At 47.6% G+C, this 18066-nt stretch overlaps 1 protein-coding gene across 1 annotated transcript; it reads right to left on the bottom strand.

Moving 5' to 3' along the window:
* Positions 1 to 3617: 3617 nt before the first annotated feature.
* On the bottom strand, positions 3618 to 17841 carry H3-3A (H3.3 histone A). Its single transcript, XM_066595147.1, has 4 exons — positions 17724 to 17841; positions 16316 to 16470; positions 8688 to 8841; positions 3618 to 4651 (listed from the first exon to the last, which is right to left on the bottom strand). Exons 2-4 carry the CDS (start codon positions 16441 to 16443, stop codon positions 4523 to 4525), a joined length of 411 nt encoding a protein of 136 aa, XP_066451244.1. The 5' UTR covers positions 16444 to 16470; positions 17724 to 17841; the 3' UTR covers positions 3618 to 4522.
* Positions 17842 to 18066: the final 225 nt, after the last annotated feature.

Genomic DNA, 18066 nt, shown 5'->3' on the forward strand with positions numbered 1-18066 from the left:
ACCTTCATCTCCAAACTACTAGAATGCCTGGTTTACTCCCACCTTATAAGCTATTTATCAGAAAACTCTTCTTGATCCCCTACAGTCCCACTTCCGCCCCCAGCACTCAACAGAAACCGCCCTTACAAAGGTGTCAAACGACCTCCTGACGGCCAAATCCTCAGTATGCTTTGCTCCATTGGCTAAAGGACACTGCTCTCTCCTGGTTCTCCTCCTACCTATCTGACCGCTCTTTCAGTGTCTCCTTTGCTGGTTCTGCTTCCCCTCCTATTCCCCTCGCTGTTGGGGTCCCCCAGGGCTCGGCCCCCTCCTCTTCTCCATCTACACAGCCCCCATAGGACAAGCCATCAGATTTGGCCTCCAATACCAGCTCTACGCTGACGACACCTCCTCCCGTGACATCTCTGCATGTTTCCTCCAGAACACCACTGACTGTCTGTCCGCTGTCTCTAACCCTATGCCCTCTCTCTACCTAAAATTAAACCTCTCAAAAAGTGTGGTGTTTCCGCCCTTTGCTAACCGCCCTCATCCTTACATCTCCATCTCAGTGTATGGCACCACCCTAACACTAAGCACAACCGCTGCCGTGGGGTTATATTCGACTCGGACCTCTCCTTTACCACCCACATCCAATCTGTGGCCCGAACATGACAGCTGCACCTCAAGAACATCAAAAGAATCTGCCCTTTCCTCACTGTTGCCCTCATCCACTTTTGCCTCGATTATTGCAACTTGCTGCTAATCAACCTCCCCCTCACCAGACTCTCCCCTCTCCAATCCATCCTGAATGCGGCAGCCAGGCTCATCTTCCTGTCCAGCCGCTACTCGGACGCCTCTGCCCTGTGCCAGTCACTGCACTGGCTGCCCGTCAAATACAGAATTCAAGTTAAACTCACTACCTTCATCCATAAAGCCCTCCATAGCACTGCGCCACCCTACATTGCCTCCCTCATCTCAATCCATCACCCAGCCCGGGCTCTCTGCTCTGCTAACGAAATCAGACGAAGTGCCACTTTAATTCGAACCTCTCATTCCCGCCTCCAAGACTTCTCCAGAGCAGCACTGGTCCTCTGGAACGTGCTACCCAAAACTAACCGCGCAATCCCTGATTTACAAAACTTCAGGCATAAAAACGCACTTCTTTAGGGAGGCATACCGTATCATCTAAAGCAAACCCCCCTGTATGTCGTCTGATAACCTAGTCCCTGTCCTAGTGACTGCAACCCCTGCTAGCCGCCATCAACAGCCCCCTGCAGTCACACCGATTCAGCCACCACACAGCTTAATGTCTGACCATTGCTTATGTGTATAGCATCCGTCACTCTCCACCTCGCTACACCATGCACATCTCCAAACCCTTTACCTTCTGTATCACCCTATTATTTGTAGTATGTAAGCTCGTTGGAGCCCCGCACCCCTACTGTTTCCATCAAGTGATTACTATGTAAGCGTGGTTTTTGTACTTTTGTCTTTGTGTCCCCGTTTATGTAAGCGGTGCGGAAAATGTTTGGCGCTATATAAAGATTATTATTGTCCATGTTTTTCTTCAGTGCCTGTAAACAGAGAATAGAGCCTATTGATTTCAATAGGTTCACTCTCATAAGTGCATTTAGAAGGACAGGCCCGCTTTGGGACCCAGTGTCCAACGTTCCGCCGGGGCCCCAGCAGGTCACCATTACAGTGATTACCGGATGAGGTGCCGCAGCTTCCCGCCAGTAATCATTTTGTAGCCATTGCTGGGACTACTGGGGGGGGGGGGTCACTGTGAGGGGCACCATTATTGCTGGGGCTACTGTGGGGGTCACTATCATTGCTGAAACTATGGGGGTCATCATTGCTACGATAGTGAACCCACAGTAGCTGCAGCAATAGTGCCGCCTCACAGTAGGCCCAGCAATGATAAGTGACCCCCACACTAGCCCCAGCAATAATAGTGACCCCCACACTAGCCCCAGCAATAATAGTGACCCCCACACTAGCCCCAGCAATAATGGTGACCCCCACACTAGCCCCAGCAATAATGGTGACCCCCACACTAGCCCCAGCAAAAATGGTGACCCCCACACTAGCCCCAACAACAATGGTGACCCCCACACTAGCCCCAACAACAATAGTGACCCCCACACTAGCCCCAACAACAATAGTGACCCCCACACTAGCCCCAACAATAATAGTGACCCCCACACTAGCCCCAACAATAATAGTGACCCCCACACTAGCCCCAACAATAATAGTGACCCCCACACTAGCCCCAACAATAATAGTGACCCCCACACTAGCCCCAACAATAATAGTGACCCCAACAATAATAGTGACCCCCACACTAGCCCCAACAATAATAGTGACCCCCACACTAGCCCCAACAATAATAGTGACCCCCACACTAGCCCCAACAATAATAGTGACTGTGGGTGTCACTATCATTGCTGTGGCTACTGTGGGGGTCACTATCATTGCTGGAACAACTGTGGGTGTCACTATCATTGCTGGAACAACTGTGGGTGTCACTATCATTGCTGGAACAACTGTGGGTGTCACTATCATTGCTGGAACAACTGTGGGTGTCACTATCATTGCTGGAACAACTGTGGGTGTCACTATCATTGCTGGAACAACTGTGGGTGTCACTATCATTGCTATAAAATAGTGACCCCCACAGTAGGCAGAGCAATAATAGTGACAGCCCACAAAAGCCCCAGTAATGATAGTGACCCCTACAGTAGCCCCAGCAATAATAGTCACACCCACAGTAGCCCCAGCAATGAGCGCTGCTCAGCCAATCACAGCCATCGCGTTGTGAAGGCGAGATTTATGAATTGGCTGAGCTGCGGCATTAATTCACTAACTCAGAAATCCCGCCTCCAGGAAGTGATGGCTTTGATTGGTTCTCAAGCGTTAACTAAGCCAATCAATGCAGCGCTTGATGAACCAAAGAAGCGATTTTCTGTGGCCGAGGACTGCTGGAAGCCTGCTGGAGCTCCAGGGAGCAGCAGTAGGGACATGAGTAGAGATGAACGAACCTACCCGTTTAGAGCATTTTCGCACTCGAGCACCGCTTTTTCCGAGTAACTGACTACTCGGACGAAAAGATTCGGGTGGGGGGGGGGGCGTGGCGTAGCGGGGGTGTAGCAGTGGGGAGCTGCCCCCCCCCCCCCGAATCTTTTAGTCCGAGTAGTCAGTTACTCGGAAAAAGAGGTGCTCGAGTGTAAAAACGCCCTAAACGAGTAGGTTCGCTCATCTCTAGACGTAAACCAAACCTGCTAGGTAATGTATGGCCTTTTTTTAATGTAATGCAGCTAGGGCTTATTTTCAGGGAAACAGGGTAGAACCGGAGCTAGAGCTATTGAAGTAGAACACGCTCTGCTTGTCCAAAACTGTAGTGTCCTAATCCTGCAGAACGACTAGAGCTCCTCGTAAATTGCTGCGGGGGCGGTAATAATTTTCACGAATTTTTTTTATACTTTAGCCACGTCCTGAGAACAGGGATACAGTGAAAACTGGTGCCGCTACCACGAGGGCCAGCGCAGACGCACTAGTGTCTCTACAGCTAAAGCAGCCCTGGCTATCCATCTACTAGCAAGGCGCCAGGTTGTAAAAAAAATTCCCCAAAGCAAAAGGTTGTTTAATGTATTTTAATAGCAAACTTACAGGACAGCACAGAAGACAGACAACAACATTAAAAACATGTAGCTGAATGTCGGACGACTCCGTCGGAAACGAAAAATAAAATAAGGAAAAAAGGAGAGTGAATGGATGGAATTTTACTACATGGTAAAAATGCTACAAACACTTATGTCGCCATCAATAAAAATTTACTTCAAAAAGGAAAAAAAAAAAAAAAGAAAAAGAATCAAAAACTCCAAATGCTGGCATTGTGCAGAAGAAACCAAAACTAACCGCTTTGTTTATAATTTTTCTTATAAAGTCGACATGTTTTACGTCATTAACCCACTCAACGTAGTTGTTAACAGTATATAGAAAATGTGCCCGGCATCCCTACACAACGGAGGCGGCCATTTTGTTGGCTGAAAAAGAGGAAGCAGCCAATTTACGGAGGGCAGCACCAGTGTTTATGAAACAAATCCACTTCAGTAAGAACTAGAGATGCCACGGAGGCGCGAGGCACATCATGGCGCCCGACGTCTCCGAGGTTAAACCAGGTTCTTATTGAATTTCAGGCTGAATAGGAATTCAGCCTATAAAATGGCCGCCTCGGTGGTGTGAAGGTGACGGAGACACTAGAAATGGAGGATGTCACCCGCCTTCAAGGAGAAATAAAAACAAAAAAGTCACACACAAATGATAAAAATAAAAGAAATGGAAGAAGTTTGCGCACACCTGAACCTGTCCCCTACATTTCCATTCACAACCATATATTTAGGTACCTTTTTAACCCCATGGAGAAAAAAAAATATATATCTAAAACGCTCAAACTACCAATTACAAGGAAGAAGAGATTTATTTCCTTTTTTTTTTTTCGGGTTTGAAGATGACAAGATAGGAATTTTTTTTTTTCTTCTTTTTAAGCGCGCTCTCCGCGTATGCGGCGTGCTAGCTGGATGTCTTTTGGCATAATTGTGACACGTTTGGCGTGGATAGCACACAAGTTGGTGTCTTCAAACAGTCCGACCAGGTAGGCCTCGCTGGCCTCCTACAAGATAGAAGGAGACATAAAAAACATCAGTCAGGCGAATCAGAAAACGACACAAAGCATTAATATACAGCAACGTAAAAAGCTCTAGACTATGGCTTTTTTTAACCCTTTCCAATCCACTGACTGACGTCTTCCTACATTCTGATTAAAGCCTGTACAGCTCCAATGTCAGAAGACGTCCGACAGGGTATTCTTACCGTCTATTGCCAGACACTCCCTGTCGGAGCCTCTCTGGCGCGCACAAACTGGCGTTAGCCAGCAGATGGCATCGTTGTATAACGGCAAAAAGAGAAAGCCTTTTAGGAAACCCTGAATCCAAAATTGGATTGGAAAGGGTTAAAGGCGTTTATTGCCATCGCAGTTTTCTACCACGACTGGCGAATATAAAATTGGGACATCCTAACGAATAATGTATCTGCACACACATTGCATTTATCAAAAGAGAAAAAAAAAAGTAAATATTTTTATCTAAGATTTCCTGATTTCCTACTGACCTCCCACTAATATCTGGCCGTGCCACTGTGTGCTGCAAGAAAATAGTGCAGAAAAAAAGAAAAAAACACAACAGCAATAAATCTTCAAAAACGCTTGTTCTTCCCAAGGCCGGCTGTCAACGGGCGATGCGGTATCCCGCAGTGAAGCTCCGCCGGTCAGCCCTATCTAATAGGCCGGCTGACCACGGAGAATCGGGGCAATTCGCAGCATGCTGCGAATTGCCCGCCGCGAGCGGAGAATCGCAATGATTCTCTGCTCGTGGACAGGTGCCGGCGCTTTCCATAGCAATTTACCAGGGGTCAAAGGCGTGGAGAAAGGGCAAATTTTGAATTAAGTTCAACTGGTTCAAAGATTCTCAGCTTTCTGTGCCGCTCTCACCCCTTTTGTAAGACCAAAAAAAAAAAAATAAAGTTGCCGGGACTTTTTGTTCAGAAACAATTATTCTGTGTGGGCTACATTTTTTATTCAAGGGATCCGCAATGGAAAAGGGAACAGTGGCGTCACGTGTGACAACTGATCTATGTGATCTCCCCCAATAGTTACTTGGCGGGTCCCGAGCTACCCCCAGGGAAGGAGATGGTAGAGCCCCGTGACAAGGCCTTTCTCTACCCCGCTGTCTCCTCTTCTGTGGGCCCACTCCTCGGACGCTGCATCAGCATGGATCTCCAACAGAATCAATGGTTCATTTTCAGAATGCAGATTTGATGCAGGATCCACATGGACCCCATATCAAATCTACAATGAAATCCACCATGTGAACAAAGCCTAATGGTACGTTACAGGTGTTCGTGGAGCTGAAAACTGTCCTAAAAAATGAAGTCGTACTGCAACCGAATAAAGCTCTAGAAAATTCTAGCGCTGCCCTTATGGCAAACCCCATGGCGGTGCCAGATGTAATTGCAGTCAAGTTACCATACAGCAGTGTGGTGGGGATTGATTTTTTAGGATTGGAGACCAGGCACCCCAACTTTGATCGAGCCGCAGTCAAGAGTCTCACTTAAGTGTTTCACCGTCACGATTTAAACTCGAAAATGTAAATTGCGCCAAGAGACAGCATAGATCTAAAAGTAGAAGCAAGGTGCCCCCTAGAGGAAAACTCTGGCAGTGCCAACGACGGTTCTCTACAATAGTGTTCTTATCGCAAACAGTTAACTATTAGCCTGACCCAGAAGAATAGATCAGTTTAATTGGCAAGTAAACAACGCACTTCATTCTCGCATCCAATTATCGGCTCACAAAAAAAAACAGAAGAGGGGTGTAATTATTTTCATTATTACGCTCATCTGTTCTGTACGGGAATAAATTTAAAACCAATTATTCTGTTGAATGGCTGTCGTCAGCGGACGGAACGGAGGAGCGTCTCGGCTCATGGATAATTAAAGAGACAGCGCACTGAATAAGAATCATCTTCTACCTGAAAATACACGTAAACTGCGTTGTAGCTACAGAAAGGAACCACTTGCATAAAACTCCAATGGATGTCATATAGGGGGTCAACATGGGATCCCCACTCCCCTCTACATTCTAAATAGGAAAGACCGCTTGGCAAAATCATCCATAAATATGTGACCACCATGTAATTCTGCCTTTCACCAGTAGTGGATGCTGCAGGGAATTTGAGTGGGCGGACACTTTCCCCAGTAAGACGACTCAGGCTACAAAGTGACCTTGGTCATGTGACAAAGACCACAATGCCACCTAGCGACATACAGCAGCAGTTAATGATAGTCAACGATTGTCATAGATGGCCGTCAATACTTTGAGGCGTACAGCAATCATAAGAGGACATATGGAAAAGAGGGGAAAAAAGTGCCAAATGGGCCAAATTTATAACACTACCTGCACAATTTTGCTAAACTCGATTTCTCCTACCGTTTTGTATCTACAGCTTTGACGCTTCCCTATTTGTTTCCATGGTAACAGAACATAAACCTATGTAGTTTCATGGTGCACTTACAAATTACCATTTGTCCACTTCTCCTATTCCATTAAAGCAAGCCACACGCTTAGGGACAACATTGTGCCCCGGGGTATATCACTTGCAGTTTTTTTGCCACCCTTCCAATCCACCAGTTCCAGGCAGTCCAAGATGGCTACACAATTTTCTAACTACCTAATGCACTCTGATTGGCTAGTGCTGATCACATGACCTGCTCTGGCCAATCAGACAGCAGATATAGTACATTGAAAGTATGCATGGGGGGGTGGAGGGGAAATTAGGTAGTCTGAAGGTTGGACGGCCATGTTGGAAAACCAAAACCAGGACCTGAAAATGGAGGGGGAGCAGCAGAGAACAGCAGCAGGTAAACCCCCCTCCCCAGGATTTTGTCCTGAAACCGGAGCGCTACTTTTTGGTTTGGTGGGTGTTAAGACCAAATATATATACACACACATAAAAAAATGTTTGCTACAATTAAAGGAATGGTCTTATGTCCGTCCAACCTACAGCGACAGGAATGAAGTAGCTTCTTGAATATCAATCGGCTGCGCGCCGCACTGCACAACGCACGGACGCGGATTTTATATTACAGAAAAGAGCTACGGGCTATTTTAATAAAATCCAAACTAAAGAACGGTTCCAATACGATAAATCTGCAGGGCGGCCGCTAATCTACAAGTCTGATGTAAGCAGCACACTCGGCTATTACTGTAGGAGGCGCCGAGCACCAGTCAACAATACTGTTAAAGTAACAGCAAAGACGTTCCCTGGATGCCGGAGCGCAGATATAGTAACAAAGGGGCCGTTTTAGCAGTCGCCGAGGATCCGGCTCCCAAGAACCCGCACAAACAACTCAGTTTGACTGATGGCAGCGGCCACTACAGGACAAATGCTGTACTGCATGTGAATCACTGGCAGCTTTCTGCTCTGGCTCAGGGCCCCTTACTTTTTAATTGCAAGCTTTATATTAATGCCAGGTAAGGCCTGAAATTTCTATTGAAAGGTTGTCCACTTGTAAACTATTGATGGCCCATCAGCAGGATAGGTCGTCAATAGTAGATCGGTGGGGGATCTGCTGTCAAGGACCCCCGCCAATCAGTTGGGCCTGTGTGCTTGTGCAGAGAGCGGGTTACTGCAGGTAGCAGACAGCGCCATTATCACTGCAGTGGTCAGGCTTGGTATTGCAAGCACTTAAATTGTAATACAAAGCCCGGCTGCTGCAGTGATAACGGGCGGCTTCCTGCAAAAATCAGCTCCATTGTGTGAACACAGCGACCCAGCAAACAGCCAACTGGCGTGGGGTCCTGGTGGCAGATCCCCAGGGATTTATGATTGATGCTTATCCTGCTGATGGACTATCAATGGGAACTATGAAAAAACAACACTATAGTGCAAGGCGATTGGCTACTTCTATCCTCCCGATCACCCCCGATTACTATAATCAGGGTGGCCAAGAGAGCCGAGAGACAGAACATGGGATGTGCAGCTCTGGAGGATAATGCTGGATGTAACTCCGGGTCACTACAAGATAAAAACATTTTCAACCAGCAAATAAAAAAAACAATAAAAATAAAATAAGGGTCACATTCAGAAAGTTACCTGCAAAGCACCAATAGCAGCGCTCTGGAAGCGCAAGTCTGTTTTGAAGTCCTGAGCAATTTCACGAACCAGACGCTGGAAGGGGAGTTTGCGAATCAGCAACTCAGTGGACTTTTGGTAACGTCTGATCTCACGAAGAGCCACAGTACCCGGCCTGAAAGACAAGAAGGAAGTCTATGTGAAATCACCGCATATTGTGAGGCGAGAAGCAGCTCATACAAGGACGTCCACAGCACCGCGCAGCAAATGGCATCACGAACAGGATCCATTAGGTTGGTTTGTAGGGAAAAGAAACTGGTGGAGGGAGAGAGTGCTGCCAACTTTGCAGCATTTAAGTCTCTACTATAAATGTGTTTCAATTCTTTTGCACTTCAAGTTCTCTACTAACTATCAGTAAACTAGAACATTCAGAATTAAAGTAGCTGTCCAACTGCAAACAGTGTATGGCCTATCCTTAGGATTAGTCATCATTAGTAGATTGGAGGGGGATCTGCTGAGACCCTCCTCGATCAGCTGCTTTCCACGCCAGCATGCTTGTGAACTGAGCCGATATCTACAGGAAGTATACAGCTCCGTTCCCACTGCAGTGGCCAAGCTTGGTATTGCAGGCAATGTTTCTATTCATTTCAATGCCTGCAATACGAGGCCTGGCCACTACAGTAAGAACAGAGCTGTCCGCTTACTGCAGAATTCAGTTCAGTACAAGAGTGCACCAGCCCGGTGAACAGGTGATCACCATTGGGCCTGGGCAACAACCCCCCCCCCCCCCCCTCCCTCTCCCCAATCTACTACTGATGACTTATCCTGAGGATCGGCCATCCATACTTTGCAAATCGGACAATCTTTCAGTGAGTGTGGTAAATTCCACGGTGAATCTGTGGAAAATCCGTCTCAAAACTGCTGCAAAATCAGTGGCAGAAATTCTGCTTCAGAGTTCCGTAATGAACATAAAAACAGAAGTGATTAAAGTGGAATGAGAAATATTAAGGAGACCGCGCGAGCTTCCACGGCGGCAGACATTACACCAAACAGTGCTCGTTTTTATTGCAGAACTTGGACCCAATGGCCGCAGATTTGATCCAGTGTGTTGCAAAAAGCGGAAGATACAGTGAAAACGGTCAGCGCTAATTTACATGCTGCGGATTTTAAAATATTCACCGCAGGGAACATGCGCAGATTTTTTCTTTACTGTATGGAAGAGATTTGCTTAACGTGTTAATGACCACCCACCAAAAATACAAAGCGGGCGGTACATGAGGAGCGCTCATAACCTGGAGGTAGCTCAAATCACAGCCGTTACACTGCTTGGATGCCCCAGTCAGTGTTTACCGTGGCATCTAAGGGGTGCCACAGTCAACACCAACCACAGCCCCAAAAATCGTTCTGCATCCAGTGAGAACCTGACCAATTATCGTTCAGTGTAAAGGCATGCCCCGACTGAACAAAAATGTGTCCACTTCTCAGTTTCTTCATGTAGAATCGGCCCGCGTAAACAGGCAGTCGTTTAACTATGAATGGCGGCCTATTTACTGTGAATAAAAAAAAAGTACAAAATTGATTTTAATTATTTTTAAAACTAATTATCGTGTTTCCCTGAAACTAAGACACTGCCTTATTTAAATGTTTTCCCCCTAAAAAGGCACAGTGTCTTATTTTCAGGGAGTGGCTTAATACTTACCTAGAAGGCAGCATCGCGGTCCCCCTCACTGCTCTCCAGGCGCGCCGACGTTCTTCTTTGTCATCCTCATTCTCTTCCAGGTAACGTGGGTTGAATACTCCGCCTCCAGCAAGAGAATGCTGTGATTTGCTCAGTATCGCAGCCTCAGCCAATCACAGCCAACAGTTCATGAGCCAATAACAGCCATTCAGTGAATGACGACATTGAATGGCTGTGATTGGCTAAGGTCCTGAGCCAATTATTGCAATCTCTTGCTGGAGGCGGGGTATTCAACCCACGTTACCAGGAAGAGAATGCTCCGTCACCGCTAAGGACTATAGGGAAGTCTGCCACAGCGCCTGGAGAGCAACGATAGGGACCCGGACACCGCCTGCGGGGTGAGTATTATTTTTCTCATGTAGTGTGGCTAGGGCTTATTTTTTGGAGAGGGCTTATATTTCAAGGAAACATGGTAACAAAAAAAAAAAAAAAAATGCAAATAACATTTTAGCAGCACTGTGTAAGCTTTAGGCCTCCTTCCCACGAACGGATTTCCGCCGCGTAATTCGCGGCGAAAATCCGCTGCGTTGCCCGCAGCTATTAGGTTCTATTGAACCTAATAGCACAATGCTCACGATGCGTAATTCCAGCGCGGAATTACGCACCGCGATTTCTCCCGTCCTCACCCGCAGCATGCTCTATTTTCTGCGGGTGAGGACGGGCTGTACGCACTGACGGCTTCCATTGCAGTCAATGGAAGCCGTCCGTTCACGCTATCTCCCGCTGTAACCAGCGGGAGATAGCGTGAAAAAACGCTTTCCCGCCCACCGCCGCGTGTCATCTGACGCCAAATGACGCGGCCGGCCGCGTCACGTGACACGGCCGGCCGCGTCACGTGACACGCTCGGTGACGCGGCGGTGGTGGGCGGTGACGCGGCGGTGGTGGGCGGGGAAGCGATTTCACGCTATCTCCCGCAGGTAAGTATAGGGGCTCTGGGGGGCGCCGTGACGGGCTTCACTGCGTAATATTACGCGGCGGACCCCGTCACGCTCGTGGGAAGGAGGCCTTAAAGTCAACCCCCCCCCCAAAAAAAAAATCAAACAATGGCGCAGTTGTGGAGTTTTTCCATTTTACCCCACTTACAATTTTTTTTTTTGCATTTTCAATATATTATGAGGTACATTGAATAGAACTATTAGAAACCACAACAACTCACCCAACAAAACAACAAGCTGTCCACATGGCTATGTTGACAAAAAATGTAAAGAAAAAAAAAAGTTCAAAATATCTATCAGGTTATGGCTCTTAAAAAGTGCAGATGAGAAAAAAAAAATTTGCTGGTCAATAAACGGTTAACAATCTCATCCGCATTGCTGCTACTGTTACGCGCTTCATGATTTCGCCATGTACAATCTACAACCGACCCGTCCGGTTTGTGGCTTACATTGGAGCTGTACGCTCATGACACCTAAATCTGAAGGACGCCTGTGACGGACGCCATTCTGTTGAGACACCCGTGGCGTCACGTTGTTTAAAATCAAACACACAGACCGCGCAGTGTACATTTTTTCGGGGTGACCCTCCATAAAAAAAGGCAGGTGGCTTTATGACAGAAAACTGGGGTCGAAAAGTTGCTAAATTTGGCGACTTTAGCCTTTTGCGCTGGCTTACACCACTTCCTGGGAAAGCAGACGTGGATTGTTAGGAGGGGGTGTGACTGCCCCAGATCAACAGATATACAATTTATGGCAGAAAAGTAAACCTGGTTGGGAACGGGCGTGCATCTGGGTGATGGCGCTGCGCCTAATGCATGAAGAACCGTGCGCCAGTGTGCTGGGACATAATACTAAGGCCGGCTTCACACGGGCGTCATCTTATTTGGGCAATGGGCATCGTCAATGTGTATTGAGCGCGCAAATTTTGCACACGTAATAAGCAGCACAAATGCGTTCGTGTGAATGAGCCCCAAGTCCGGTGCTGTGAATACCGAGCTTAGTAAAAATCCCCGAATATGCCAACACACAGCAGCATGACGGAGGCCGGAAAGGCGCTCTCAGGGACAGTCAGGCGAATGAGGGAATACGGAAATATTTAAAATGGGCTGTTCGGGAATTCTGCTGCATTGCTGCCCCATGCGAACATGCGCCAATGCGCACGGACAGATTTTCGCTGCAGAATTCGCGGTCAGACACCCGCAGCAACGTCCGTCCATAGACATGCTGTGGTAAACGATTCTCCCCTGCCCACGAGCGGAAATCAACTGCGATTTTCCACTCACAGGGAAGAATCGCAGCAGGTTCTATTCTATGCAGAAAATCGCAGGGACGGCGATACTTCCGGTATAGTGGCGAATTCGGAGAGGTGAGTATAGGGTCTCTGGGGGACGCCGGGTCTGATTCCGCTGCGGAATCCGAGCCGGCCGTGGGCATGAGGCCTAAGGCAGCAGCGTTCAGGCTGCCAACACTCAGCCCATCAGTTGCCGGCGCTTTCTCACGACTTTTACGGCGACTCCATAGGTAGGTAGACATCAGTCTGGTGTTGTATAAAAGCTGGACGTTTTGGTGCGTGCCATACTTGCCGCTTTTATCCTTTCTACGTCCCACTTGCCACCTTTCCTAAAGCGAACACCTCAAAAAGGTCATTAAATAAACGCCGCTGGTGTCAATTTCTGTCTGGCGAATTGAAAATGCCAGACTAAGCCCCTCTGAATAAGATTGGCGCACTTTTTTTTTTTTTTTTAAACTTAGGACCAGCATCTAAAACTGCCAGTCCAAGTAGACACCCCCACTGGGCCCATTTATCAAAACCGTCTCAGTCTTATCCTTGTTGCCCATAGCAACCAATCACAGTGCAGCTTTTATATCTTAAACCGCTATGAAAAATTGAAAGCTGAGCTCCGATTGGTTGCTACGGGCTACAAGAACGGTTTTACTGCGCAGCGGAGGCCCATAGTGTGGGCTCCCGGAAGTAGGCCTTCAATAAAAGCATCCAAAGTAAACCGGTCCTCGTTGTCCATAGCAACAAGAGCTCAGCTTTCATTTCTGGATCTGCTGTGGTAAAGTAAAAGCTGCGCTGTGATTGGTTGGTAAGGTTGAGCAGGACAGCTTTGATATATGAGGCTCATGGAGTCCACACTATAAACATGGGGCCTTTTTTATCCAACCTAACAGTAGGACCCTCCATGTTCCCCTTAGCAACCAATCAGAGCGCAGCTTTGATTTCACCACAGCAGTTTCAGAAATGAAAGCTGCGCTCTGATTGGTTGCTAAGGGTGACATGGAGGGTCTTACAGTTAGGTTGGATAAACGAGGCCCGTGGTTTCTACAGATAAAAGTGGTCTTCCCACCTCAGATTTTATGGCCGTCCATTTCTAACCACCTGTGAGAAACAGCCGAGCGCTTTAGCGTATCCCCCACGGAAATGAATGGGAGCCACAGAAACAGCGTAACAGCCCGCTGCGCGGTCGCCATGACCCCGCGAGTTACAGAAACGGTGTAGCGCGCTGAACTACTTTTCCCCTAGCTCCCATTTATTTCAATGAGAGATACGCAAACAGCGCTGAAACACTCGGCTGTTTTTTGCGGTTACCAGTCGGGTGGCGGTAACTATAGCAGCAGTTTCCCATCTTGGCCATGAAAAGAAAAGGCAGGAATACCCCTTTAAGTAAACAGTGGAAGAAGGGGGGGGGGGGGGGGGGGGGGGTGTCCACCCGGCGACCACAGACCCTTTACTGCCATTATAACCGCCAGAAACGTCAGCTAAATGTAAGCTACTCTAAGAATCAATGTAATTATCCATCTCACATCTATAAGCGGACAGCCATTAAGACGCCATACGTATTAGATCAACGAACATGAGCTACACTCACTGTGTACATACATTACTTATCCTGCATTATACTCCAGAGCTGCGCTCACTATTCTGACTCCACCAGCAGAACACTGAGTGCAGCTCTGGAGTATAATACAAGATGTAACCCAAGTCAGTACAGGATAAGTAATGTATGTACACAGTGACTCCACCAGCAGAATAGTGAGTGCAGCTCTGGAGTATAATACAGGATGAAACTCAGGATCAGTACAGGATAAGTAATGTATGTATACAGTGACTTCACCAGCAGAATAGTGAGTGCAGCTCTGGAGTATAATACAGGATGTAACTCAGGATCAGTACAGGATAAGTAATGTATGTACACAGTGACTCCACCAGCAGAATAGTGAGTGCAGCTCTGGAGTATAATACAGGATGTAACTCAGGATCAGTACAGGATAAGTAATGTATGTACACAGTGACTCCACCAGCAGAATAGTGAGTGCAGCTCTGGGGTATAATACAGGATGCAACTCAGGAGCAGTACAGGATAAGTAATGTATGTACACAGTGACTCCACCACAGAATAGTGAGTGCAGCTCTGGAGTATAATACAGGATGTAACTCAGGATCAGTACAGGATAAGTAATGTATGTACACAGTGACTACTAGCAGAATAGTGAGTGCAGCTCCGGAGTATGATATAGGATGTAACTCAGGAGCAGTACAGGGTAAGTAATGTATGTACACAGTGACTCCACCAGCAGAATAGTGAGTGCAGCTCTGGAGTATAATACAGGATATAACTCAGGAGCAGTACAGGATAAGTAATGTATGTACACAGTGACTCCAGCAGCAGAATAGTGAGTGCAGCTCTGGAGTATAATACAGGATGTAACTCAGGATCAGTACAGGATAAGTAATGTATGTATACAGTGACTCCACCAGCAGAATAGTGAGTACAGCTCTGGAGTATAATACAGGATGTAACTCAGGAGCAGTACAGGATCAGTAATGTATGTACACAGTGACTCCACCAGCAGGATGGTGAGTGCAGCTCTGGAGTATAATACAGGATGCAACTCAGGAGCAGTACAGGATAAGTAATGTATGTACACAGTAACTCCACCAGCAGAATAGTGAGTGCAGCTCTGGAGTATAATATATGATATAAATGAAACATCCTTGACTAATCCTGAGTTACAAGTGATTACATGCATCAATCTTCGTGTTAACTTTACATACGAGTAATAAAATCTACTTTTCGTTTAGTCATTCCAGCTGTAAACCTTGGACAGAATTATAATTCACTCAATATACATAATGACCCGAGTTCTTTCCGTCTCCAACACGAAGAAATCTGCACTTAAATGTATCACAGATTGGTTAAACCCTCACTGGAATAAATTGGGTTAAAGGTTACGCTGCCAGCAAGTACCTTACTTCAGTACACAAGGGGTTAAAGCAGGAACTGCTTGAAAGCTGTCGGCACGCCACTGGCCTCTAGCGGCCGCTCTGTGCAAGTGCACCCCCAGCGTCTGCCAGAGAAAGTGGGAACTGTGCCAACACCAGAGGACCGAGGAAAGCAGGGATAGCAGCGGCCTCCCGCTCCACACCCCAACTTATCGCCCCCAAAACCTTCAAGTAACAGTCTACAACCTTCCAGCCGAGGCCAGGAGACATTACAAGACCAAACCGATTGCCAAACTTTGTCTAATGCATGCACTAAAAAAAGCCTTAAAAACACCCAAAATAGCAACAAAAACACCTGGAATACCATAAATCAGCCATAAACTCCATCACTGATGCCCATCGGCCTGTGAACTGCACCCTGCTGCTGCAACCCTTGCAGGTACAGAGATGAGTTTTGCCCCCTTTAACCCTTCAGTGCCACCTTAATCAATGCACTAGTGCCATCAGCAGGACTGCACATGCACAACTAAATGCACTTACATTTTGCACGGACTGAAAAAAAAATTAATTAAAAATAATTTTAAAAAATTTAATTATTCTTAAAAATAACCTTAAAGTGCTCAATAAGCAGCAAAATTAACGCAAAATACATTAATAGCATGATCTGCAGTCAGGGATTGATCTGTTTGCTGCACGCATGCGCAGCAGCACCCCCTTCTCAGCTTCAGTTTTGTATTTTTTTTTTACCTGTAACGATGTGGTTTCTTCACCCCTCCAGTAGAGGGCGCACTCTTCCTTGCAGCCTTGGTCGCCAGCTGCTTCCTGGGGGCTTTTCCACCAGTGGATTTACGGGCTGTCTGCTTGGTACGAGCCATGGTGTAGAGAACAGAGGAGTCCTAGACCTGTCCCCCCCACCATACCGGCAGCACAGAGGAAGAAAGGGAGGGGGCAGAAACAGAACAATTAGTAGCCTGTAATAACAGCAGCTCCCACTCTGCTCCACTTCTCCCATTCACCTAACATGACCGGTTTTCAAACTGTGGCGCTGCTCTATGCTGAGATCTCCTCCCATCTTACTACCATTCACAAAATACAGGGGGTGCAATGACCCCCCCCATCCCTATTATAACACCCCCTCCCAATGGGTGCAATGCAAGCACCCCCCAGTTATAAGCATCCTCCATAAGCAGGAGCAGCAGCTGCATAGTCACAGAAAGGGTTAACTCAGCATCTAGCAATGCAATAAAAAAATAAATGCCCCCTCCACGTAAAAGGACAAAGCCCCCACATTATTATGGGGTGCAGATGCATGCTGCCAACTCCTACACACAAGGGCAAATTACAGGGCAATGCCACTTTGCACCACCCATCCCCCAATCGGATAAGTGCCAGTTGCTATTAAGTGATGCCGGTGATAAATGACCCCCAATAAAGCACACAGCAATCAGTATTGGGGTGCAAATCCGTAAAACTTCGGGGTGCTGGAGTGAAAAGTAAGCCGCGAACACAAAGCGTCGGCAGCGGCTGCCGAACATTCCAAAGTGATACAATGTATCAATCTGCAGCGGATACAATGTAACTAAGTGCCCCACGTGTAAATAAACACCCCCGGGGACACGGGAAAAGGGGCGAGGGGTGATCGGGGGGAAGAGGGGACCCTGCTGATGGTAAGTGGCCCCCACAGAGAAGGGCACAGGGGGCCCCTGCTTCTATCATGGCAGGGAAATAAATATGGTGACCAGAGAGAGACAAGATGGTGAACAACTAACTGGGGAGCACAGGGACATTAGGGGGGCATTTTGCAACGGTTTTTAGGTACTTTCCCCCCTAGTAAAGGGGTCGGAGGGAGCCCCACCTGTTACAGTGGGGTGTCAGGGGGCGCTTAGTGCAGGTCTGGGGGGGAAGCAGCAGCTGGATGGGGGGATTTTGTCGAATGAAGGAGCCCCCGGTAGTGAGAGGAGAGCTGGGAAGGAAGGAGCTCCTTGTCTGAGGCTGGGGAAGGGGCAGCTGCACTCGCCGCTTTTGCAGCCCTAAAAAGTTTGTATGGGGGCTGGGAGTGAGCTGGGGGGCGCTGGGGAGGGGGGCAGCGCCGGGGTGTCGGTTTGTGGAGCTTTGTGTCCGGTTTGGGGTCAGGGATTTGCAAATAAAAACTTACCTTCCCCGGTAGTGAGAGCTCAGGCGGCTGGCTGCAAACACAATTGAAAAATGGCTGACATTGGTGTGTCCCACAACCCTGCTGAGAAGCTCCCTCACCCACAGCAGCCAATCAGGCACAATGGAGGGAAGGCCCAGCCGGGAGAGAGTGTGTACAAACACAAAGACATGCTCTGCTCACTACTGCTGCCTGACACATGAGAAGTGTGCACTGCTACTACTGCTACATGTATAACTGCACAATATTACTGCCTGACCATGAGAAGTGTGCACTGCTACTACTGCTACATGTATAACTGCACAATATTACTGCCTGACCATGAGAAGTGTGCACTGCTACTACT

Source organism: Eleutherodactylus coqui, chromosome 3, assembly GCF_035609145.1.
Source record: "Eleutherodactylus coqui strain aEleCoq1 chromosome 3, aEleCoq1.hap1, whole genome shotgun sequence".
Taxonomy (NCBI): domain Eukaryota; kingdom Metazoa; phylum Chordata; class Amphibia; order Anura; family Eleutherodactylidae; genus Eleutherodactylus; species Eleutherodactylus coqui.

What these genes read in the sequence shown, in the direction of transcription:
- H3-3A (XM_066595147.1), bottom strand. Translation starts at nt 16,443, where the DNA reads ATGGCTCGTACCAAGCAGACAGCCCGTAAATCCACTGGTGGAAAAGCC. An exon ending in AAGAAACCACATCGTTACAG is followed by an intron (nt 8,842 to 16,315) that starts GTAAAAAAAAAA and finishes CTTGTCTTTCAG; the next exon opens with GCCGGGTACTGTGGCTCTTC. An exon ending in CTGCTATTGGTGCTTTGCAG is followed by an intron (nt 4,652 to 8,687) that starts GTAACTTTCTGA and finishes TCTATCTTGTAG; the next exon opens with GAGGCCAGCGAGGCCTACCT.